Source organism: Erpetoichthys calabaricus, chromosome 4 (genome assembly GCF_900747795.2).
Source record: "Erpetoichthys calabaricus chromosome 4, fErpCal1.3, whole genome shotgun sequence".
Classification (NCBI taxonomy): domain Eukaryota; kingdom Metazoa; phylum Chordata; class Cladistia; order Polypteriformes; family Polypteridae; genus Erpetoichthys; species Erpetoichthys calabaricus.
The window spans coordinates 204,889,805-204,914,809 of record NC_041397.2 but is presented as its reverse complement, the minus strand read 5'-3'; the positions used below and the strand labels follow the sequence as shown (position 1 = coordinate 204,914,809).

At 37.4% G+C, this 25,005-nt stretch overlaps 1 protein-coding gene across 6 annotated transcripts in view; it reads left to right on the top strand.

The window, feature by feature from the left end:
- Positions 1–24,575, top strand: part of dyrk1aa (dual-specificity tyrosine-(Y)-phosphorylation regulated kinase 1A, a) — a 185,338-nt gene extending 160,763 nt beyond the window's left edge. For 4 of the 6 annotated variants that reach the window (XM_028800218.2, XM_028800219.2, XM_028800221.2 and 1 more), the window contains exons 11-14: positions 5,171–5,311; positions 15,231–15,531; positions 20,064–20,188; positions 21,092–24,575. In XM_028800218.2, the coding sequence (XP_028656051.2) occupies positions 5,171–5,311; positions 15,231–15,531; positions 20,064–20,188; positions 21,092–21,715 (1,191 nt within the window). In that variant the 3' untranslated portion in view covers positions 21,716–24,575. The remainder of the gene's footprint in view (positions 1–5,170; positions 5,312–15,230; positions 15,532–20,063; positions 20,189–21,091) is intronic. The other 2 variants (XM_028800220.2, XM_028800222.2) reach the window with 1 other exon arrangement.
- Positions 24,576–25,005: the final 430 nt, after the last annotated feature.

Below are 25,005 nucleotides of genomic sequence, written 5' to 3'. Positions count from 1 at the left end.
TTTTGATTTTTTTTGCTGAAATTACCGATTTCAAAAAAGAAAATTAAGTTAAAGTAAGTGATTGCTGGCAGGCATTGATCTTAAATGTAATATACAGACAATAAAAGTTGGAGGATGGAGATTGACAGTATTGTAAAACTACACACCTGTCTTTCCTCCGGAATATCTGGTTTATTAATGACACTGAACAGATCAATAGTAGGGTGTGGTCGTCGGATTAGTGTATGATCATAGTTTATGACATGGTCAACAATTGCGGCCCATAACTTCATTGGTAAGAAATCTGTGTCTTTGCCTTTTTCTACCTCTCCTTCTGTGTTGTTGTCTTCCACTCCCCATACCTCCATTTACACTTAGGCCAGATTTATACTTCACGCAACACTACGCATGCTCCAGTGGATGCTCCTGCTACGCAAGCATTTTACTGTTTATACTTGTGCGCGTACTTTAAGTAAATCTGGAAGAATCTACCAGGTGGCAGTGCGAGATACTATCATGGTGAGAACAGGTTTGGCTTTGCTGTGTTGTGAATTGCCTGGAACCCCCATTAAATTCCGATGACACCTTACCGCAATATCTCTGAAAAGGATGTTTAATGATTAAATCCATCAATCCAGGGATGTGCCCATTCCAGCTAGCATTTAACATGAGGCAGAAACAATCCCTAGACGGAGCATCAGATCATCGCAAGGTGAATTCAAGCACTCACATACACTAGTGTCATTTTACTGTCACCAAATCTGCACATCTTTGGAAAGAAACCGAAGCACACTGTGGAAACCCAGCAGGAAAATGTAAACTCCAGGCAGGGAATACCAGCGACTTGACTCCCTGTGAGACAGCAGTGCTACCGCTTCGCCACAGTGTCACCCCATGTGCGTAATTATTAACAGTATTCATTATTTAAACAAAATGAATGGTTTATTTGTAAAATGTAACATACATACTTTAATGCATTTCATCATGAATGTGATATCAAGTATAAATCTAAGGATTCTAAATGTGCAGAGAGTTGGAATATCATACATTTAATGTGTTCTGTGTGGTGATCTATTGCTGTTTGCCCCTGCTGTCAGATTGTAGGAAGCCCCAGAAGCTAGTGATTAACAACTGGGATGACGTTTACGATGGTCTGCTTTAATGATAAAGTAAACTATGAGGTTAAAGTGAACATTTCAAGATTAAAGCCGAAATTTCCACTTTAATCACAAAATACACCTTTTCACCATGTCCTTAATTTGTTTTCTCTGTGGCTCAAATACAGTGCTGTAAATTATATTGCTGTTGTGAAGTTGCAAAAAAAAAAAAAAAAGACAGCACAAAAGATGGTATGTGAGACTTTTAACATGTATCGTGTCATTACAATCAGGAATATGCAAAGCTTGAATATAAAAAAACCACAAATACATCTGTATGTCGGCATTTTGCTTCACCACATCAAACCATTCATCAAACATCAAAGCGTGCACATCGATCCCATAAGATCTACATAGTGGCTTTCTGTCACATGTTGATAGTAAACAGAGACTCTGACGTCACATTCCAACTTTTATTACACTCCACCCCCTGACTTTTTGCTGGTACTGCAACTTACGCGCGCGTTGCCTTAATTTCTGAGGACATGCTCAGAGGACACGTCAAGTGAACGCTGCGAATGCGTGGCAGCCATGATGCGTACGCTTTCTGAGCATGAAGTTTAAACAAGCCCTTACTCCCTTTTGTCTTTCACAAGCAGGCAGTTGCCTCTGGTCAGTATCCAGCTGAAAGGGTGGTTCTGCCTAATTCAACTTTGCTCTAACTACATAAATATGACTGCCAATTCCTATGAATTTCACCTGTAGAATCGGTTCATTTTGTCTTTCATTTGTTTAGCTAACATGTTGGAATCTCCTCTTTGTAAATGAATGTCAAGACTCACCTGGCAACTAATTTATAAATTCAGTAGTCATTACTTACCACATCAACATAATTTTGTTTAAATACACGCTTGACCAATTTTTCACAGTTGTATAAACCTTTTTACATGTGATGATTTGCACAATGCATAGACGCCAATATACATTTTACAGTTAAACTATTCTTTTCAGAAGAAATATTATCCATTGTAAACTATTCTTTTCAGAAGAAATATTATCCAGTGTAGCAGCATGACTGTCAAGTGATAATTGTGCTAATTTAACAAGTATTATACTAAAGCAGTTGCAGTCATTTAAAACCGTGACTGAATGGTGTGGGGTTTTCACTAATAATTTTGAGAACCTTAGTAGTCATTCAGAAAATGGTCCAGAGCAAATGAGAAAAGTGTAAAAATAAGTAAATATTTCAAAATTTGAAATTAGGTTAAAAGAGCTCATTGTTACATGTACATTTGTGCATTTGTATGCTACATTATTATTAATGTTTTTGATTTTTTTGCTTGGGGTGCTTCTGCAAATCACCCAGTGCTTAAGAGTCATGCACTGACACAGCTTTCATTTGGAAAACACATCCCTTCACAAAAATTGGTTCTTCTGTGAATGGAAAGTGACATGATCAAAGAAAAAAGTGTCTGTAACGTATATATGAAAGCCAAACAGAATCACTCATGATTACTTAAACACACACATTCAGTACACTTGTTACATTCTTCCCTCTCCACCAGCCCTCCACTCTGTTTTGTATCTTTCTGATCCTTGAGCACAATAAACGTGAAGTCCGTGCCCATCTATATATATTTTAGACAAGTAGAGGCATGGTAAGTAAATTTGTATTTCACAAACGGAGTTACTGAATGGACTGAATGTAATGTTCTTAAAAGTATTTTCTCCTCACTATATTTTTTTAACTGCCAAACATTTTCATTAACAGCTACATAAAAATTCTGCTAAATTAAAAAAAAAAAATCAACATTTTAAAAACAAATCACAAGAAGCATCTATATATAATTCACTAAGTCCATGGCAAGCAAGATGCACGCAAGAGAGCCCCGCCCACCAATTCACTAAACAGCCGACCATGGCGTGAGAGCGAAAGCATTTGCCAAGAATGTGTTGATTAATCAAGAATGAAAGTCGGAGGATCGAAGAAGATCACATACCGTTGTAGTTCCGACCATACACGATGCCGACTGGCGATCCGGCAGTGTTATTCCCATGACTCGCCGGGCAGCCAACCCGGGTAACCAAAGTCTTTGGGTTCCGGGGGGAGTATGGTTGCAAAGCTGAAACTGAAAGGAATTGACGGAAGGATACCACCAGGTGTGGAGCCTGTGGCTTAATTTGACTCAACACGGGAAACCTCACCCGGCCCGAACGTGGCTCACTGGTGCATGCGACTGAGGCGGTGTGTGGAAAATGAACAGTCAACGTGACTCAAGTGCATGTGGACTGTACACAGACGAAAGCAATTCAGGTGAGGAGTTGGGGGCGGACACATGAGCAGGCAGTGTGTACTGAACGATGACTAAGTAGATGACTTAAGAAATCAGCAGACTAGAATGGTGGGGGCGGAATGGGTGTCAGACGATCGAACTTGCCTATCTAGAGGATGTAAATGTCCTAACACAGGTTCCGTAGGTGAACCTGCGGAAGGATCGTAACTGGTTGTGCCGACCCGTCGTTGGACGGTTAGGACCCGAATCCTCTCGGGCCCGCTTCCCCGCCCTCTCTCCAGAGTTCCATCCTTGCATTCACTTACAGTCGTATCCTCAAACCCACCCCATTTGGACAACTGTGTCTTTCAGGAAGTGTTAACCCATCAATACATAATTATGCGGCATATGCTGTGCCGCAGGTTGGCTAGTGGTTTATAATTTAAATAAAAAAGTAGCTTGTGAAAGCTAAATAAAGTGTGCAGAATAGCAAGATATGATAAGTTTGTAGACTGGAGCGCTGGTTGAGTGCTGCCGGCTAGTGGTTTATAATTTAAATAAAAAATGAGCTTGTGAAAGCTAAATCAAGTGTGCAGAATAGCAAGATATGGTAAGTTTGTAGAGTGGAGCACTGTTTGAGTGCTGTCCGTGTCCAGTGGTCAAAGAGTAGAATACAGGATTAAGCTATATGGAATACTTTTCCCTCTTTACATATTCACCAAAAATATACACTTAACTGTAATGCTTATTTTTCATTGCACCTTTGTTTTAAGAGCTGTTTGGCAAACAGTCATTCTCCAAAAGATGCATGTTGTTTTAGGTAACTAAGTATGCTTTCCTGATATTTAAAAAGCTTATTAAAATGGTGATTTTTAAATCCATTAATATAATAATCCATTAATATTAAAAAAATCTGAAATGTCAGTTATTTACCATTATATATAGTGAGAAAGAAAGTAACTTTTGTTTCTAAGATGAATTTTACAGCAAATCAGAGTTCTCAAGTTCAAGAGTGAAGCAGAATAAGATCAGGAACTAAATATATTTTAGGACACTGGAAAAGTGTTTCCATTAACCAAAAAACAGAGCAGTACCATGGAAATTTTTTTTATAAATGAGAAAACAAACTAACAATTAAAACATTATAAAAATGCTTATCATGGTAGTGATGTACAGTAAAATACATTCAAAATACAGAAGTGTTGTAGCATAGCATGTCTGGAGTAACACGATGCTGAAATCCATACAAGGTAAAAGTAAATGGCATTTTTGGTAGCAGCCCTCATATTAAAGTGACTTTTGATCATTTCTGCTGTTTCCATGAACATCTTCATATGTTTTTCATTAAATTACACTTCTTCTATTTATGACATTAGTACTTCCAAATACTGCCTGCTGCTGAATGTAGTAATGTATGCAATGATGACAGAAAAAAGTGTTGCAACTTGCAGAACTTAACCTTTCCACCGTAGTTAGTGTCCCCAAGATCATACATAGTTTGTTCAGCCCCCAGGACTGTAATTGCTGCATGTATGAATTTTTTTTTTTATTTTTTTATGTAGCAACATTTGCCCCAGTGTTTTTTTTCAGATTTGGCTGAATACAACATAGACCTTATTTATTATGTGTATAAGAAGGAGTGCATTTTTCTCTATGCATTAGTCTTTCATTTTTGAGGTATTGCATTGTTTTTTGATGCAGCACATTATCCATACATGGAGGAAAAATATCAATGAAGTTAAAATTCTACTACACCTAATACAGCAATGTACTCGTATTTGTTTCATTTTTTTGATAACAAATGATTTTGCTTATTTGCAGGTGGATCAGATGAATAAAATTGTTGAAGTTCTTGGATTTCCTCCCAATCACATTCTTGATCATGCCCCCAAAGCTAGAAAGTTCTTTGAAAAGTTACCAGATAGCACATGGGGTGTGAAGAAGACCAAAGATGGAAAACGGGTAAGACCCTTGTTCCTTTTCAAAATTACTTTATATTTATGCCTTTACATCTATGGCTTTGGAAAAAAATTAATGTTTTAACTGTTAATTGTTTCACTCATCTGTTCAGTAAATATTTTTTATACTAATAACATAGTAAATATATTGCAACTGTATAATTTAAGGTTATTCTGACAGGTAGCATATTTAGTATATAGTGAATTCTTATTTAAAAAGAAAATAGTAGCAACTTCACTAAACAGTACATAATGTGCCTGTACCCATATCATTTGTGATTAATAAAAATATACTTTATATATAAAAAAGGTACACAGTCAGAAATTTGAAAGATGAGTCATTTGTTTGTTTACTTGAGATTTTGTTAAAATATAGTTAACTTACAATTTTTTCATTATACATTTGTGAAATTATAGATTGTCAATCATAACCATCTTATCAGCAACAATTGGGAAAACTCTTAAACTGTAATTAAAAATAGTGAGGAGATTGAAACCCTGTTTGTATTTATTGGAAATTCATTATCAAGAATCTGCAGTCAATCCTGGAGGGCTTTAACGGCTATAGGGATTCCAACTAGGGATGCTCTGATCCATCAGCCTCCAATTTAAATTGGCCGATTTTCACTAGACAAGACTTAATTGGTAAATTCTCTGATTACAATAACTGGTCTTTTCAGCCCCTGTGTTTCTAGGCACTATGGTAGTTTAGTTGCAGTGCTCCTTTATATTAGATGATTGAAATATGTTAAAGAAAGTGGAGTAATAAACTTAGAAGAAGGGATTTGAGAAGTCATCCTGTGCCTCAAGACAGACAACAAGAAAGCTACTTTAATGAATTCAGATCTTATTTTGGTGACAAAATTGTCACCGATTCTGTTCATAACTTTTATGGGCAGAATTTCTAGGCGCAGCCAGGGTGTTGAGGGAGTCTGGTTTGGTGGATTCAGGATTGGGTCACTGCTTTTTTGCAGATGATGTTGTCCTGTTTGCTTCATCAGGCCGTGATCTTCAGCTCTCTCTGGATCGGTTCGCAGCTGAATGTGAAGCGGCTGGGATGGGAATCAGCACCTCCAAATTCGAGACCATGGTCCTCAGCCGGAAAAGGGTGGAGTGCCCTCTCAGGGTTGGGAGCGAGATCCTGCCTCAAGTGGAGGAGTTCAAGTATCTCGGGGTCTTGTTCACGAGTGAGGGAAGAATGGAGCGTGAGATCGACAGGCGGATCGGTGCGGCGTCCGCAGTGATGCGGGCTCTGCATCTGTCTGTCATGGTGAAAAAGGAGCTGAGCCGTAAGGCAAAGCTCTCAATTTACCAGTCGATCCACGCTCCTACCCTCACATACGGTCATGAGCTATGGGTAGTGACCAAAAGAATGAGATCGCTATTACAAGCGGCTGAAATGAGTTTCCTCCGCAGGGTGTCTAAGCTCAGTCATCCGGGAGGGGCTCAGAGTAGAGCTGCTGCTCCTCCGCATCGAGAGGAGTCGGATGAGGTGGCTCGGGCATCTGATCAGGATGCCTCCTGGACGCCTCCCTGGTGAGGTGTTCCGGGCACGTCCAACCAGGAGGAGGCCCCAGGGAAGACCTAGGACCAGCTGGAGGAACTATGTCTCACGGCTGGCCTGGGAACGCCTTGGGATTCTACTGGAAGAGCTAGAAGAAGTGGCTGGAGAGAGGGAAGTATGGGCATCTCTGCTCAAGCTGCTACCCCCGCGACCCGACCTCGGATAAGTGGAAGAGGATGGATGGATGGATGGATGGATGGAGATCTTATTTTGGCCATTAATTATATCAGAAATCAAGCTTGTGATAGGTGCAGCAGCTTACATTTAATTGTAAAATGAATTGATAAAGAAGAACTTGAAATTTTAGCTTAGTGAACAATATGCTTGTTAGTTTAACAGCAAAATGTATCTTTTACTTGTAAACGTGTTAAGCACGTTAGCCTTATATTTTCTTGATAAACATTTTATGAACATTTGATACATTTGAAGCTTTTTTACAGGTTTGTGCTTTATTTGTTTGTGTGTGTCATACAGCATATGTTTTGGTAAGAAACAAGTACTATATAATTAAAGGGTAATCTATATTTATAGTTGCACCTCGGGAATTACAAATGTCTAGCTGATACACTGAAGAAAAAAACTGTATAAATATAGTATTTATATATTTTAACAGCAAAAATGCTGCAGTGTAATTAATAAATAAAAATGTTTAAAACCTGTAAGTCCATGTGTTTTTACATTTAATCAGTATTCATTTGCCAATATCCATGAATTCATTTTGTGAGATTAGATGTTTGTTTTGATGGTGAAGGCTACTTTTTTCTTTTTTTTAAAAAATTAAGCATTGTTTCAGATAGGGACATTACAGAAAAATTAAACAGTACAACAGCTTGTAGTTATGGGAAGCTTTTTTATTATGACAAGGATATATATTATTGATAAATATTTTTGTACATATTTTATTTGCTAAAGCATGTATTTTCAAGGAAATATTTATAGTCACTGAACAGTAAGTCTACAGAATTCCATATTGCTAATAAAAAATGAACAGTTACCACGAGTGGTCTATAGTTATAAAATACTTTAATATAGGGCACAAGGCTTCTAAGTGTTTGGTTATGCAGGAGCTTAGTGTAAAAAGTTTTTTTTAAGGTATAAAGAAAGAAATACCAGTATCAGAATCGGCAGACGTAGTAAAGTGAAATGGGTGATCAGTTTCAGACTTAAAATTAAACTTGATCAGAACATCCCTAGTTCCAACCCAATTGGTTAATCAGAAACCTATTTTTGCCAGTAATAGTTATGTTTAATTGTATGACTTATCAAGTGTTTCCATTCTTATATCATAGATGTTTTCCTTTCCAAGAATGATATCCAAAACGCTTGTTGCCTAAAGCAGTTTAGTAATTCTCAGTCCTTCACTTGTTTCTCTTCAGTTTCCATCCAAATATTTCATTGAACCAGATAGTTCACGAAGACTACACACTGGTGTAAATGGAAAGAAGTTAGATAGAGAACTGCTGGTTCCTTTGTCATTTTGATCTTATTGCTAATAAGCAGCCATTCAAAACAGTGAATACAACTGTTTAAGACTAAAATAAGCAACTGAGGATGGGTAATCTTAACAAGTGAGACAACTACAATGAAGAATAAAAGTGTTGCTTGAGCAGTAAGTGCTTCAACATCAATAATTGACTTCTCATTAAGAAATTGGGCTGGAACAAAAATCTGCATCCTCTGTGGTCCATTGGCAGAATTTGCAGATCACTGGTTTATATGAATAAACTAGCATGTTTCAGAGGTGAATGCAATTTTCTACAAAATGTTGTGCTTGGTTATTTATATTACTAATAAATGTAAACTCTTAATTTTAGTGACATCAAAATATTTGAAATCTCTCCTTTCCAATTGAAACAATTCTTTGATTAAACAGTAAACTGTCTTCATTACAGCGGTCCCAAGTACACTCATGACTCTGAACAATGTCCTGACTAATGCTGTTGTGTCTTTTAAAGATGTGTGCATAATACTGTATATACTGTAGCTTCCATTGAGATACTATAAATGAAATGAAACACAGGCACATTCCTGTGTGCTGCTGGCATGTGACTAGTTTTTGTTGCATGCTACACATGGAATGCAGCAATGAAGATGCGACTCCTTCCATCCCCCACCCCCCCCAAAGTCAGCATGGCAAAAATGACATCACATTTTTAGTGTGCGTGTGTGGGATGCAGGTTCCAGCATGAAATACAAAGCTGATTCAGAATAGGATCAGGTTTTGCATGATACTTTTAAGAGTTTCAGGGAATTTTTTTAAAAATCTGTCATACAATTTTAGATCAAAGCACAGAGCAGCAGGGTAGAAAAAAAATCTAATTTTTAGTATTGTGTTTAGCAAACAAAAGACTGATAGGTTTACTAATAATTCGGTAGGAAGCAATATAATGTTGAAATTAGTATCCACATTACTAACCGAGAATGCTAAACCGGATGGACGCAGGGACATCCGGCCATGGGCCGTAGCCGCAAAAAGACGTACTGTGCAGGCGCCCCAAGAAATGAGGCGCCGCGAGAGGCGGCCGCGACCACAGAAAAAAGGAGTCAAAAGCAGGCGACGCACACAGCGCCGCATGAAAGCCATTGCACACGAAACTAGCACACAAAAAAAAAGAAGCCGCTCGCGCCCCACAAATCCCACACCCACCTCCAAGCAACCCCCCCCCTACAAGCAGCGGACGGGACACACACAAAGAGGACGATTCAACAAGCCCCTGGCACACAAAAAAAAAGAACCCGCGACCCATACCCCCCCCCTCCGCCCCCCCCACCCCACACACACACACAAGCAACGAACGGGACACACACAAACAGGAGGATTCAACAAGTCCCTGGCACACAAAAAGAAAGAAGACGCTCGCGCCCCACCAATCCCACCACCCCTTCCAAGCAACATCCCCCCCAGACGCCGGCAAAGCACACAGCGCCGCACGAATCCCATTGCACACGAAACGGGACGCACACAAAGAGGAGGATTCAACAAGCTCCTACCACACCAAAAAAAAGAAGCCGTGACCGCCACACCAAGCCCATTAGAGACGAAACGGGACAGACTACGGACATGGCACACGAAACGTTCACAACAACGACGATTCAGACCCACAAACACACTAACATCAATAAGAAGTGACACCCAAAGTCCCATTTCTAAAGGAACCGTCCGCAGACACCTGCTAAACGATTGCGCCACTTGGCTGACAACGCGTTCAATAATGAGTCCACTATTGAGGAAAATTCATTGGGATTAATGAATGTCATTGGCAATCATTGTCATTCACTTAACTTCCCTGAAGAAACAACTGGCAATACAAGTAATGAATTTACACGTTGTTATCAAAAGGGTCAAATTAGACTGCCTCCTTTACATTCATATCCTGAATATCTACAGAAGCTTCTAACTAACGATGTACCTGAAAGTAAAAACTTTATGAACTGCATTAGATCCTACAATAGTTCATTTGCTTTTGCATCTACCGCAGTAAATATCAGGCCACCAAAAGGCAATGGCCCATACTGCTTTCGCATATGTGGACAAATATTGCATCGCATTGGAACGGTGCACCCTGAAACAAATCAACAACGCAAATATGCACAAATCTACACACACAGCCCCATTTCTAAATGAACCGTCCGTATTAAACATACGTCATCTCAACACGTTCACACTATGCAGCATAGGTGGATCTCATTACAATAAGGCACTATTAACCGTTCAACCGCAGAAAAGGCTCCATATTAACAGTGAGTGCGATCCTCCTTATTACTTATCCATATTTATCACGCTCAAGAACAAACAAGTCATAAATTCACGATCACGGGTACAAAACGATACGGCTCGGATAACGGGACCAAACACAATTCACACTATGCAGCATAGGTGGATCTCATTACAATGAGGCACTATTAACCGTTCAACCGCAGAAAAGGCTCCATATTAACAGTGAGTGCCCGTCCGTATTAAACATACGTCATCTCAACACCTTCACACTATGCAGCATAGGTGGATCTCCTTACACTGAAGCACTATTAACCGTTCAACTGCAAAAAAGGCTCCATATTAACAGTGAGTGCGATCCTTCTTAATACTTATCCATATTTCTCACGGTGAAGAACAAACAAGTCATAAACACACGATCACAGGTACGGCTCGGATAACGGGACCAAACACACGAACCCGCATGAAAAAACAAAATACACGGCGGCGCTTACAACGCGCTTCTGAACCTCCAGAAGAAAAAATGTCTCGGCTCCAAAAACGCAAAGCTCAACTAACACATTATCAGAAACGAGCGCATATGAACAGACACACTGAACGTAGCATACAGCGCGCATCTCAAAGTGCTGCATCGAAACAAGCACGGATTCAAAACGAAACACCTCCCGCCTCAGACATACAGAAACGGCAGCGAAGGGACAAAATAAATAAAGGTGGCTGACAACGCGTTCAATAATGAGTCCACTATTCAGGAAAATTCATTGGGATTAATGAATGTCATTTGCAATCATTGTCATTCACTTAACTTCCCTGAAGAAACAACTTGCAATACAAGTAATGAATTTACATGTTGTTATCAAAACGGTCAAATTAGACTGCCTCCTTTACATTCATATCCTGAATATCTACAGAAGCTTCTAACTAACGATGTACCTGAAAGTGAAATCTTTATGAACTGCATTAGATCCTACAAATCGATATCCACTATGAACATTAACAGTGGCACTGCACATGACATCCGTCTTGCAAAACTGTTAATTATTGATGAATGTACAATGGCATCCACTCACTTACTCAACACCATTCATAAACTTCTACAAACGTTTATGAATAATAATCTTCCCTTTGGAGGAAAGGTACTTTTATTACGAGGAGATTTTAGACAGTGCTTAGCTATTGTTCCACATTCCATGCGCTCAGCTATTGTTCAGTGCACCTTAAAATACGCAGACAATTGGCATTGCTTTCAAAAGATACAGTTAGTACAAAACATGCGATGTCCACATCCAGATCATAACAATTGGTTATTACAACTGGGAGATGGTACACTCACCAATACAGATAGACTTCTCCCAGATATTATTACAATTCCTCAAGCCTTTATCTGCGCCGACTTAGTTACAGACAGATTTGGAACAGCAATCTCATTAGACCAAATGCCCCTTTTAACACAACGCACTATATTATGTCCAAAAAATATTAATGTGGAAAACATAAATACCCAAGTCATTGCATTACTTCCTGGAGAGACACAACTCTTTCTAAGCTCTGACAAACTTGACTCTGATCACGACAATAACCATCTTCATTGACCTTACAAGTTCTGACCTGGAATTACCTTTTACACTTAAACGGCATGTGCAAAGAAATTTTCCAATAAACCTTTACACTGTGCCACACACTTTATTGTTTGCTTTCTATTTGCATCATCTACACTTTCACACTATTCTATATCTCATTCATACATCACGCTCTTTCTCATTCCCAACACCAGGGGTTGGCGAGCGAAGCGAGCAGGGGGCAGAGCCCCCTAGTTGAGATTAAACAAAGAACTGTTCTTTTGCATTTAAATGTCTTTTTTGCCTTAGAAAGCTTTTTTAAATACATTTGAGTTGCATTTGAATAGCAACATTCAAACCCTAGTTGTTACTGAAGTTAAATAGCCTGACTATAAGGAAAACATGGTATTCATTGCCTGTCATAATTTTGTAAAGTTAGCCCTAGGACTATTTACTTCTGTTTTTTTAATTCACCTCTGTGGTCATCTGTCTTTTGACCAATGTTAATACGTTTTCTTAAAGGATTTTGTTGTGCATATTGAAGAGCATGTACATTCCCTCTTCATTTATTCTTGTGCACGTGCTTTAACTCTTCATCAAAATAACAGTCCTTGAGTTTCTGATCTGCAGTGATTGGGAACACAGTGTAAGAGTTTGCTGTAGATCTAACTGAAATGATTGTTTATAGCTTCTACAAGAGTAGTTTTCCTGGTTTCGACTGCAAAGTATGAGTGAGTGCTCTTAGTCAACAGTTGTTTTAGTGTATTAACTGGGGGAATCACACAAGGTGCCAAGGTCTCAGACTCTCAGTTTTTTCTTATCTGTTGTTTAAGTGGGGTGAGGACTGTAATTATGTTCTCAGTCAAATCCCACTGAATAGATATTAAAGGTCATTGGTAACTCAAAATCATCAGTGTAAGCCCCAACAACTCTCTTCCCTTCCACAAAATTTGAACCATATAGAATGCACTATTTCATTTAGTAGCAACATTTGGTTGAGGGATTTGAAAGGTTTAGAGTTATCTAATTATAAATGTCTGAAACAGCTGACCGTTTTTCTGTTGATCACAATTATATCAAAGACGCTGTTCAGTGACAGTGCCTTATCAGTCACGGCATACTATGTAGTATGGGCCCTAAATGGTAAACCTGAGGTCCCGCATTTCTCCATAGTTGTAATCTAAGGGTAATACATGAACATTATTTTTATCTATCGTCTATGTTTTGAAAATGCTTCTGAATGTTGAAGAGAGTGTTATGCCCATATAGTTCTCCAGAGACCTTCTTGGGCTACCAAAACTGCTTTCTGTAATTCAAAGTTGTTCTGGACTCACTCAGTAGTTTAACTGCATACTTACCGACCTTGCATCAGACATCATATATTGATCAAATATCAATAAAGCTTATAGCTGTGACATCGTCAGCAAGATATTAATACATATTACTTGCCATAGTATTATTTAGCTCTTCCACCAATGTTGGAGAAATAATCATGACTAGGTATTGTGTGATGGGACAAAAGGTGCTAAGTCAACCGTAGAACTCCTGCATCTTTACCAACAGAGATGTTTAGGATTATCCTCTGTTGCTTTTAGGAAGTCTGTATCTTTGTTGGGATGGCATTTCTCCAAGGGTATAATTAAGTTAGTAATAGTGAAATGTTGTACATTGGTCTTTACACACAAGACACTAGTTGAGCAAGTATTAACAAATTGTATATCACATACAGTGCATCCGGAAAGTATTCACAGCGCATCACTTTTTCCACATTTTGTTATGTTACAGCCTTATTCCAAAATGGATTAAATTCATTTTTTCCTCAGAATTCTACACACAACAACCCATAATGACAATGTGAAAAAAAGTTTACTTGAGATTCTTGTAAATTTATTAAAAATAAAAATTTGAGAAAGCACATGTACATAAGTATTCACAGCCTTTGCCATGAAGCTCAAAATTGAGCTCAGGTACATCCTGTTTCCCCTGATCATCCTTGAGATGTTTCTGCAGCTTAATTGGAGTCCACCTGTGGTAAATTCAGTTGGTTGGACATGATTTGGAAAGGCACACACCTGTCTATATAACGTCCCACAGTTGACAGTTCATGTCAGAGCACAAACCAAGCATGAAGTCAAAGGAATTGTCTGTAGACCTCTGAGACAGGATTGCCTTGAGGCACAAATCTGGGGAAGGCTACAGAAAAATTTCTGCTGCTTTGAAGGTCCCAATGAGCACAGTGGCCTCCATCATCCGTAAGTGGAAGAAGTTCGAAACCACCAGGACTCTTCCTAGAGCTGGCCAGCCATCTAAACTGAGTGATCGGGGGTGAAGGGCCTTTGTCAGGGAGGTGACCAAGAACCCAGTGGTCACTCTGTCAGAGCTCCAGAGGTCCTCTGTGGAGAGAGGAGAACCTTCCAGAGGGACAACCATCTCTGCAGCAATCCACCAATCAGGCCTGTATGGTAGAGTGGCCAGACGGAAGCCACTCCTTAGTAAAAGGCACATGGCAGCCCGCCTGGAGTTTGCCAAAAGGCACCTGAAGGACTCACAGACCACGAGAAAAAAAATTCTCTGGTCTGATGAGACAAAGATTGAACTCTTTGGTGTGAATGCCAGGCATCACGTTTGGAGGAAACCAGGCACCGCTCATCACCAGGCCAATACCATCCCTACAGTGAAGCATGGTGGTGGCAGCATCATGCTGTGGGGATGTATTTCAGCGGCAGGAACTGGGAGACTAGTCAGGATAAAGGGAAAGATGACTGCAGCAATGTACAGAGACATCTTGGATGAAAGCTATGTGCTTAGGGTTGTTGTCCTGCTGAAAGATGAACTGTCGCCCCAGTCTGAGGTCAAGAGCGCTCTGCAGCAGGTTTTCATTTTTACTTAAATTTACATGTAACTATGTCATTACTTATCTCTTTATTCTTAAATAGTGTACCTATGTTGGTTTATTCACAAACTGCAGTTTTAATATCTTTTCTCTTGTATTTCTATGCTTGTAGTTGCATAGTTTCATAAAATTTTAAGTGTGTTGTATTTCTTTTTGGCACAATCTTTAGTGGTGTCCTTTTGTTTCTGTAAGGAGTATAAACCCCCAGGTTCTCGCAAACTTCATAATATCCTTGGTGTTGAGACTGGAGGCCCAGGAGGCCGTCGAGCTGGAGAATCTGGTCATACTGTAGCTGACTACTTGAAGTTTAAGGACCTCATTTTGAGAATGCTTGACTATGATCCCAAGACTCGAATTCAGCCCTACTATGCCCTGCAGCACAGTTTTTTTAAGAAAACTGCAGATGAAGGGACAAACACAAGCAATAGTGTATCTACGAGTCCTGCCCTCGAGCAGTCTTCAGGAACCACATCTAGTACATCCTCAAGTTCTGGTATGTAAATTATCTAATTAAATTAACTGTGCTTTAAGTTTGATTTTTTTTTTTTTGGATGATGTTAATCTTCAGTAATGATGTTTCCTATTACATATTTTGTAAATATTTTTGGTTGTTTTACTACATTTAGTAAATATGTACTGTAGTCATTTGTTTTTGTTGTACCAGAACTGTTTAACCCTTTTTTCAGTAAAAGGCGCAAACTACATTTTTTATTTTGATTTTTTTTTTCTCCCCTTCTTCTCATGTCATTCTCAAACCCACCTTATCTGATTTTTGAGGTTGCGAGAGGTGCTTGAGCCATTCCCAAGAGCACCTTAGCACAAAGCAAGAAACAATTTTGGGAATGGTGCCAGTCCATCACAGGGTCCCCACACTTAAAAACTGATTTTGGTTGATACAAGTACGCGTACATAGTGTGGCCAGAATGAAATACAAAAGTGAATGTCCTACTGTCCTTGACTTGTTTTCTCTGGGAGGCACTATTCTTTTTTGGCCGTATTAGCAATATTATGTATGTTTCAAGTGAGTAACAGCCTGATTTTTTAATTTTATTTAAGGTTTTGACCTAAGCTTGACCGAAATGTTTTAAAGTATATTTGACTGAAGTGTTACCTGAGAGAGAGAGATCCTGTTCAGTTTTTCATCAGTGTAAACAAAGATTTGAAAGATTTTTTTTTCAACTGGACTAATTAAAATAAACCCAGCATACAATTAAGCAAAAGATTAGTTGAATGAATGAATATAATATTGTTTGTTTTTGATTTTTCAGAAGCCTATGATAAAGTTCAGCAAGAGAGGGTTAGTAATCTCGATCTTCCAGTTTTTAGCTAATTTAAGTTCAAGGTGCACTGTGTAGATGGGTTCAAAATTGGCTCAAAGACATAAAGCAGTTGATTATGGTGAGAAAAGCTTTTTTCCTGAATTAGGCAGTGTCTAAAGTAACTACTCTTTTTAATTTAGTATCTTGATAAAAATTTAATTAACAAGCTTTAGTGTGAATGATACTAAAATAGTTGAAATGGCAGATATCCCAGAGTGAGTAGAATCATTACAGATGAATCAAGATAAATTTGATGAAGTCTGAATTCTATGTCGGATGCAGTTTCTGTAAATTAGTACAAGTTGGAAATAAAAATGTTAAATTTGAATACATGGTTGCTCTAAAACTTGAAAGGTATTCGCAATATAAGGGCATCTACATTTGTTCAAGCAATGTAGGATTTGAGCTATGAGGAAAGATTGGAAGAACTGAATCTTTATTTAAAATAAATAGAGGTTAAGGGAAGAAAAGGTAGAAGTGTTAACAATTATGAAGGGAATTAGTACTATGAATTCCATATGTTACTTTAAAATGAGTTCATCAATAAGAGCACAGGGCACAGATTGAAAGTGACCAGATTTTTCTTCACTCTGTAAGTATGTGGAGCATATTAGAACTTGTGTGGTAGTTAGTAGTTGGAAGAATCTTTAAAATAAACCTGGGTGATATTTTAGAAAACAAGTTATTGACTAGGGAGTGGCCTGTTCTTGTCAAAACTATTGTTCATGCAGAAGAATATCTTATTAGCCGTTGTGCTTTTGAACTGAGCACAACCCTCTTTTATATACTGCCAACTTATTATAGAGTGCGAAGTTTTTGAAGGACAGGTTAATCCCATTTTAGCATTTTAAATCTAAAGTTTATTTTAGACACAGTAGAAACGTGCTTTACTATTAAAAGGGTAATCAGTGGCTGAGGTGCTACAAGGTGACAAATGAAGTTTCCGTCAGTGTTTGGAAAGACGTTGGGAGAAATAGTAAAGACAAATTTTATAAGCATGCAAGTATTTACAGACAGGCACTATTAGTTTTATGGTGTATGTCTATAACATCCAAGTAAAAAAAGATGAGAACAGGTGGAAGTGGCATTTTTCTAGGTTTAAGATATTTTTGTTTTTTGTAGTTTGTTTTTTACCATTTTCTAATTTCATTTTATTTTTTGCTACTTTGATTTATTTTGTTTTTCAGCAGTTAACTTCTAGTTTTCATCACATTCTATTAATTTTGTTTTACTCACCAAAATGTCCATGCACATGGACACAGTTTTGCAATTGTAAAAACAGTATTCTTTACAGTTGTCAAATTGTATATCATTCATGTGATACCTGTTAGCTCACAATTTTACTATCTGTAACTGAACTTTGTTAATAACAGTAATGGCAGAAAACACATGAACGTTTTCCATGTATAGACTGCATTTCAACAAGTGTATTATTTACATTAAATACTGACGAGCAACATCTCAGATTATTCAGTTAATAAGCAACATGTAAAATCTGTGCTGCTCCCTGTGAGCTTAAACTGAGAGAATGTTGGTTAGTTTTGCAACGCATTTAGGAGTAAATATTTTGGCAATTGAGAGAGCTTAATGAACGACTCCTAATATCCAGCTGTGAAACAATATCCGAAGTTACGCACACTAAGTCAAACATACACGTGGGAAAACGTGCAAACTCCATGAAAAAAACGTGCAAAACCTGAACTCATGGTACTGTGTAATAATAACATAATAATGACACAGTTTATATATTTCCCCTGCCCTTCACAGATTTTCAATTAAATATAATAGACATAAAAGAAAAGATGACATTAATAACAATGGATAAAAACTAGTATCACACCTTAGACATCAAACAATAGATAAAATATTTGAAAGTCAAAGTTCTGAATTAGATTCCAAAGCAAACAGGAAAAAAGAAAGAATGCCACAGATAAAATAACACAATTTGTGTACAAATGTAGATGTTATAGTCAACCACAATGGTAAGGTACAATGAATTGGACAATAGTGGATTTTATTAGTTTTACATCCAAATGGCAGACCACTCAATGACGATGTTCAGTTCACATCGAACAGTCCCAGCCAGACCTCTGTACCACTGCAAAGTAAACATTCAAATTTAATTGCCTGATGTACAGATGCAAACTCTAGAATTTTTGTTTTTGCCTGGCATATCAAGATTGCAGTCTAAAATTAATCTGATAGATCTAGTGCTTTACCGCACTGATGAAGACGTATGTTAAGCACAGCAATTTAAGATAAAGATCACTGCACACATCTCAGTTGCCTGAGTTTATTTTGATATATAGCAGATGTGGTACATTACTCTTGTTAAAATAAACCCAGAGCAGAATGGCATGCTTCAGAATTAGCAGTGACAATGAACTTCCAAGTACAGCCTGGAGATGATTCTGACCATTTGCTATTGATGCAGTTTGGAACATAGAAAAAGTTCTTTGCAATGGGAACTTCTCTGCAACAGCACAATATCTCTGTTGATACACTGGTACCTGTTTAAAACTAAATCTCTACTTGGAACATTTGCTCGGTTGATAACATTGATTGCATGCTACCCATCTACTTAATCTGTCACTGTGAATATATTGTCTGCAAGCAAGCAATATCTGTATGAAATAAGGCTGAATTTCCTAACATCTTTGGCACATCAAGATTACATTTATTTCTAGTCAATAAATACTGACTGACTGTGAAACAAGGATGGTGTTTATTCAAGCTTGACAAATCCTCCATGGCTTTAATTTTCAAAGTATTGGCTATGACTTCCAAAAGAATAGGTGACATGTTTTGAGCGCCTTTTTTTTGTAGTTTGGAGAAAGCTGCCCATCTATCACTGTCAGTGGGGGGCATCTGTTACTGATGGTCAGTTGTGGCCAATGAAATCGACAAAATAAGTAATTTGCAAGTGATGAGGCTTTGACATATTCACTCTCAGTTCTTAAAGGGAGATTTCACTAATACCTGAAATGATCAAGGAAATCCAGATTTTGACCCCAGCAGATAGGGATTGTTGTCCATGCTCTCCTCTGTGCTAATACTACATATATTTAATTTTAAGTAAAATTTAATAAATAACAACTGCTTGCTCTCATGTACATTATGCACAAAGACTAGCATGATGAATCTCAAATTTTAAATTATAAAACTAGTTTTGTTTTCCTTATTTTCTCATTTTCATTTAATTTTAGTTACCAGACATTTTTGTTTTACTTTTGGTTAAGGAATTTACTATTTTTTTCATCAACATGGGTTTTGTTTATGGGAATAACAATGGGTGGAACCCTGAAAATACGAGTTTAGTATTGCATCAATACATTATTGTAAGATGGGTTAGTAATTCTGTAAAGATTCCAGACCCTCTAATAAAGTAAGCAATGAAGAATTTCTAGGAAATCAATGCATGTCTGCTTTCTCTTTCCTTCTCACACTACTTCCCCAATGCTGCATTATATATTGTATAGAATGATATTTCTGTGAATTTCAAATCATCATGTGCACTGAAATATTTCTTAGAGATCATAAAGTAGCACAAATTTCTGTAAGTCAGTTTTAGCAAAACACTAAGTATAAATTTAAGCAGATTTACACCTAAACCTGATTATTTGTAAATCATCGTTTTCACCTTTGAACAAAGTTACATTTGCTATTTTGTTTAAGTAGTCACTGTTAATTGTATTTCTTTATGAAGGAGGTTCATCTGGTACAAGTAACAGTGGAAGGGCAAGATCAGACCCAACCCATCAGCATCGGCATAGTGGGGGAAATTTTAATGCTGCTGTTCAGGCTATGGACTGTGACACTCACTGTCCACAGGTAAAATGTTTTATTTAGATTATTTTTGTCTGTGTCACAATCAGTTTTTTCCAAATTCATTTTTAAGGTTTATTTTTTCTGTAAGTTAATTCAATACATAAAATTTCTTGCATTTATTTTCCATTGTTTCCTCAATTCTGTCCTGGCATACATGTATGTTTATTTTTGCCTTACCAATGATCGGATTACAAATTACATGAAGCTGTTGTTACTGTATGTAACAGTAGAGACAATATTGTTTAGATGAATGCTTTATGCACACCTAACACAGCATTTTATATTTAACATAAGAGTGCTCAATTTTTGCTACACTAGTTTAAGCCTTCATAAATGTTGTTGTGCATGTATATATAAAAAACAGGAGCTTCTTTCTGGACTTACCATTTTTTTCTTTCTGATGTACAGGACAGGTTTATGGAGTGTTTGTGCTGCTGGTCATTGGTTTTTTGAAAGACATGGCTCGTTCCTTGGCGGTCTCTTTGCAATAACTTGCCTTCTGCTTATTTATCCACTAGTTCCTTAAAATTAAAACACACTTGAAATTAAATACATGGTGCATACTTCATATTAATGAAATTACACCATTGTTTTTTAATGCATTTTCCAGAAGTAAGCATACTAATCTTAAGTAGTTTTTTAAAAATTGCAGGAATTTTACTGTTGAGTGGCATCATCATCAGCCTTGGTAAACCAGAATTATGAATTTATAAATAGCTGTACAAATAGAAGCATCAGAAAAAATGTGTTTGATAAAGAAATTATCACATTATGCCTCATTACGTGAGCAGTGGATATTTTTTTTGTTTTGGCACTATTCCCTTTAATTATTTTTCCTTAAATAAGTATAGTTCTTGTTCATGTTATGACTTCTTTCTCTAATGGATGTGTTTTTGTATTTTACAGGTGCGACAGCCATATCCTCCTCCAGTAGGCTGGAATGGAAGTGACAGTAGTCAACAGGTGACTGTAGAGACTCATCCAGTCCAAGAGACCACTTTCCATGTAGCGCCTCAACAGCCAAACACTTTGCATCAGCACCATGGCAGTAACAGTTCTCACCATCACCACCACCATCACCATCATCATCACCATGGTCAACCAGTTTTAGGAAACCGTAACAGACCTAGAGTTTACAACTCCCCTACAAACAGCTCGTCCACCCAGGATTCAATGGAGGTAGTCCATAGCCACCACTCTGTGACCTCACTGTCTTCCTCTGCTTCCTCTTCCTCCACGTCATCATCCTCTACTGGTAACCAAGGAAACCAGGCCTACCAGAACCGCCCAATAGCTGCCAATGCCTTGGATTTTGGTCATAATGGCACAGTGGATGTGAATTTGAGTGTATTCTCAAATCCTCGCCAAGAAACCGGCATAACTGGACATCCATCATACCAGATTGCAGCCAATACTGGTTCTGTACACTATATGACAGAGGGACATATGAGCATGCGACAAGGGATCGACCGGGATGAATCTCCGATGGCTGGTGTCTGTGTCCAACAGAGTTCAGTGGCTAGTTCGTGACTAAACTGAGAATGGGTTTGTTTTTTTTCCTGTGTGTATTTTTAAAGGTGTTGTTTTTCAAAAAAAGTGCAAAGACATCAAATACTGCTGCTTAAGTCAGAAGGGAGCTTATCACTCAACCGTTACCACAGTGCAGAGCCAGTTGTTTTTTTAGTACAGTTAATCAAAATAGCTGAAAGACTTCAGAGTTTAAGTAGATTCAGAAAAGAGTTGTGCACAATCCTACAACTTGCCCACTTCATTTTTGTCAGGGTATAGCAAACATATTAAGAAACAAAAGAGTTTTTATACAATTAGAGTGTGTTCCACAAGTAAATTGGTTGTTATCTGCAAATGTGTAGGTACACGAATAACAGTGTAAAATTGTTTAAAAATTTTTAGTCGGTTTCAGGGCTCTATTTTAAAAATTATAAAGTAAATAAAAAAGCAGCTCACTGTTTGTCATATAGCTCTCATAAATTGCCTCCAAACTGGGGAAGAATATTTGCTGCAGTGGGTCACAGCTCACCTCAAGGAAGTCATAGTTTTTGGTGGTCAACTGAATTTTCCTTGTTTGCTCTTGTGGAATTGATGGTTAATGCAGCAGTTGCAGCATATACCTGTCCCAACTTTTTGGGACCCAGGTCAGTTAGTGCTGGAACATTTTGGGTCAAGATTTAATTAAATGCACTGAAAAGCAATCACCAGGTCTGTTTTGGCCAACATAGGGATTAATCTGTGGAAGTCTTTGAGATAACCCTTTGGCCTTAGGAATTTTGACTGTAAATGGGAGATGCTGGACATTATATAAATGAAATAGCTTTTCCTGTATTTTTGAAGTGTAGACAGCCCTTAATTAAAATGAGACTGAGAGAATGGTAATTTGAGGCCTTTGTTTTAACTGAAGTTAAGATTTAAATAACCCTGTGATTGCAGGGTCTGTAAGTTAATATGTCCAAAAGTTAATATACTAATATAAGTCAAGGTCACAGACGTAGTTGCATAAATTTGATGAAAATAGCTACGATTGTGTCCCTTCTTGCTTTTTATTTGCTTTATTCTTTGCTCTTTTAGATCTGGGTTTTTGTTTGTGTTTTATTTTTTCCCCCCTTTTTAGCATGTGGTTCTGCCACCAGACTTCTGCACAGATGTCTTCTGCTCTTTCAGAACTTTTAAAAAAAAAAAAAAAAAAATGCAGATTTTTATGTGACTGCTTATTTTGCCTCACATTTATGCTGTGAATTTTACAAGAATTTATTTTCTTTTTTTGATAATTTATTGTACCAAAGCTGTTTTTTTATAGCACATAGATGTCTGTAACCAATAATGTAGCAGTTCTGCACTTTGACACAAGGTGTATCTAAACCTTTTTTAAATGTCGGTGTAAAAAGAAAAAAGGCTGTATCTATTGCTTTAGCAAAACTGGAACTGTTGTTGAAATTCATTTACTGTTAGCTGTATCCTGGACAAAATTGGTTGTAACTTTATTTTTAAATTTCATTTAAGAATTTCAGATTAAAACTTTTTTTAACTATATAAGGAAAAATAGTGGCAGATCTTGTCAGTTACTCCGCTGGTTCCGGAGTACCAGGATAATGGCTAATGTTTCAAGGCAAGTCCTTGTTTGCATAAACTACATGCAAGAGAATGATATGAACAACGGTGCATTAATATTCAAGTTTTAATACAGAGCTTACCAGTCTGTTGAAATATGTGCCTAATTTAATGGGTTTTCCCGCCTTAATTGCAGTCATCATGACAGTGGATAAAGTGGCATTCTCGCTGTCAACCAAGAAGCAATTTAAATGCAGTAATAAAGGCACTGTATGCATCTTCTCAGACAGAAAGAGATGAATCTCTATTATTTTAAAGTCTAATCACAAATGGAGAGTACATCTGAAGCTGGACCCTTGCCACTTGTCAATTTATCCAAATTATAGATTGGGAGGGTTTACATGATGGAATGCATTGTGTAGGGAATTGTCATTTTAAGATATCTGTTCATTTGTAATTTCTATCCGAAATATATTGTGGATTTGCCTTGAAAAAGTGTAATATTTAAAATGTGATATTCTTAACCTAAAAGGACGATAAATTCTTGGTAACAAGTACAGGTATTAAATTTAAAATGTTACCCCCTTAATACCATTTTGACAACATATTTTACTTCTGGTTTTATAGATCAAATTATTTAAACCTGAGTGATTTCAGGTTGATACAGCAATGGAAGTGACCCACCATTTGTTGTGTGGTGTATGAAACTTCTAGGACCTGTTGGTTAATACCATTTTAAAAGGCTGAGTAGATCTGTTAAAGTCATTAATAGAATTCTTAGACTTTACTATTTTAAGATAAGTCTGTTTTAATAATATATTTTATAAAAAAAAAAACAAAAAAAAAAAAAAACAAAACGATAGTGGCATTAAAAATGAAATGTATGTTTTTTTTTATTTAATTGCCATCTATAGTGGGTCCATTTTATGTCTAGCAGCCCTGTTTGCTGTACATGTCCATAAACTTGCAAGAAACTAGGATTGTTATGCCATTGAAATTTGTAACATCCAGTATTATTTCAGTCTACCTACACACTACAACACCATCCCCACCATTATACCTGTGCTCTTTTCTGTCTTTTTCCTCTTGTTTCTCTCGTCCAGTTTTGAATGATTGACTACACAGTTTGGTTACAGGACTTCTGACATGTGCACTGTAAATGTAAACAGCATGGGAAAGGATAAGTACCTGTGTCCACAGATTGTAAGATCTAGTTAAGATTTGCTGTGTATATTACAATGTTACAAAAATATTACAAATGGACAAGCCCTTTGTATTATATTCAAGCGGTCTTATGTATGATAAAAAAAGATTTAATTTGTTCTGAGACTTTTTTGCTGTGTTATTTCAAGAAACATTTAGCAGTTTTCACAAAAATGTTGAATATTGTTAGAATTCAGTTTGTATGCTATTTTAAACTTTTATGACATTGTCATTGGTGTGACAAAATGTGGTTGAAGGGGCACTCCCAGGTAAGGAAGGCATCATTTGAGACCAAAACAACATACAGCAACTTCTTGGCCTTGATTAATATTCTGAGGAAAGGGGTGTGGGTGTCTGAGATGGGCTGATATGTTCAACGTCAATCATTTTTGGCTGAAGTTAAAAAATCCGGTCCCTTCACAATTTAATCCTATGATTCTGGTTTAAACAGGTCCAAAAAACTTCCCTGCCCGCACCTTGCAGTTTTGGTATGAGGTGCAGAAAATATTCACTGCCCAGTGAAAAGCTGCATCGACTGGCTTTTAAACTATTGA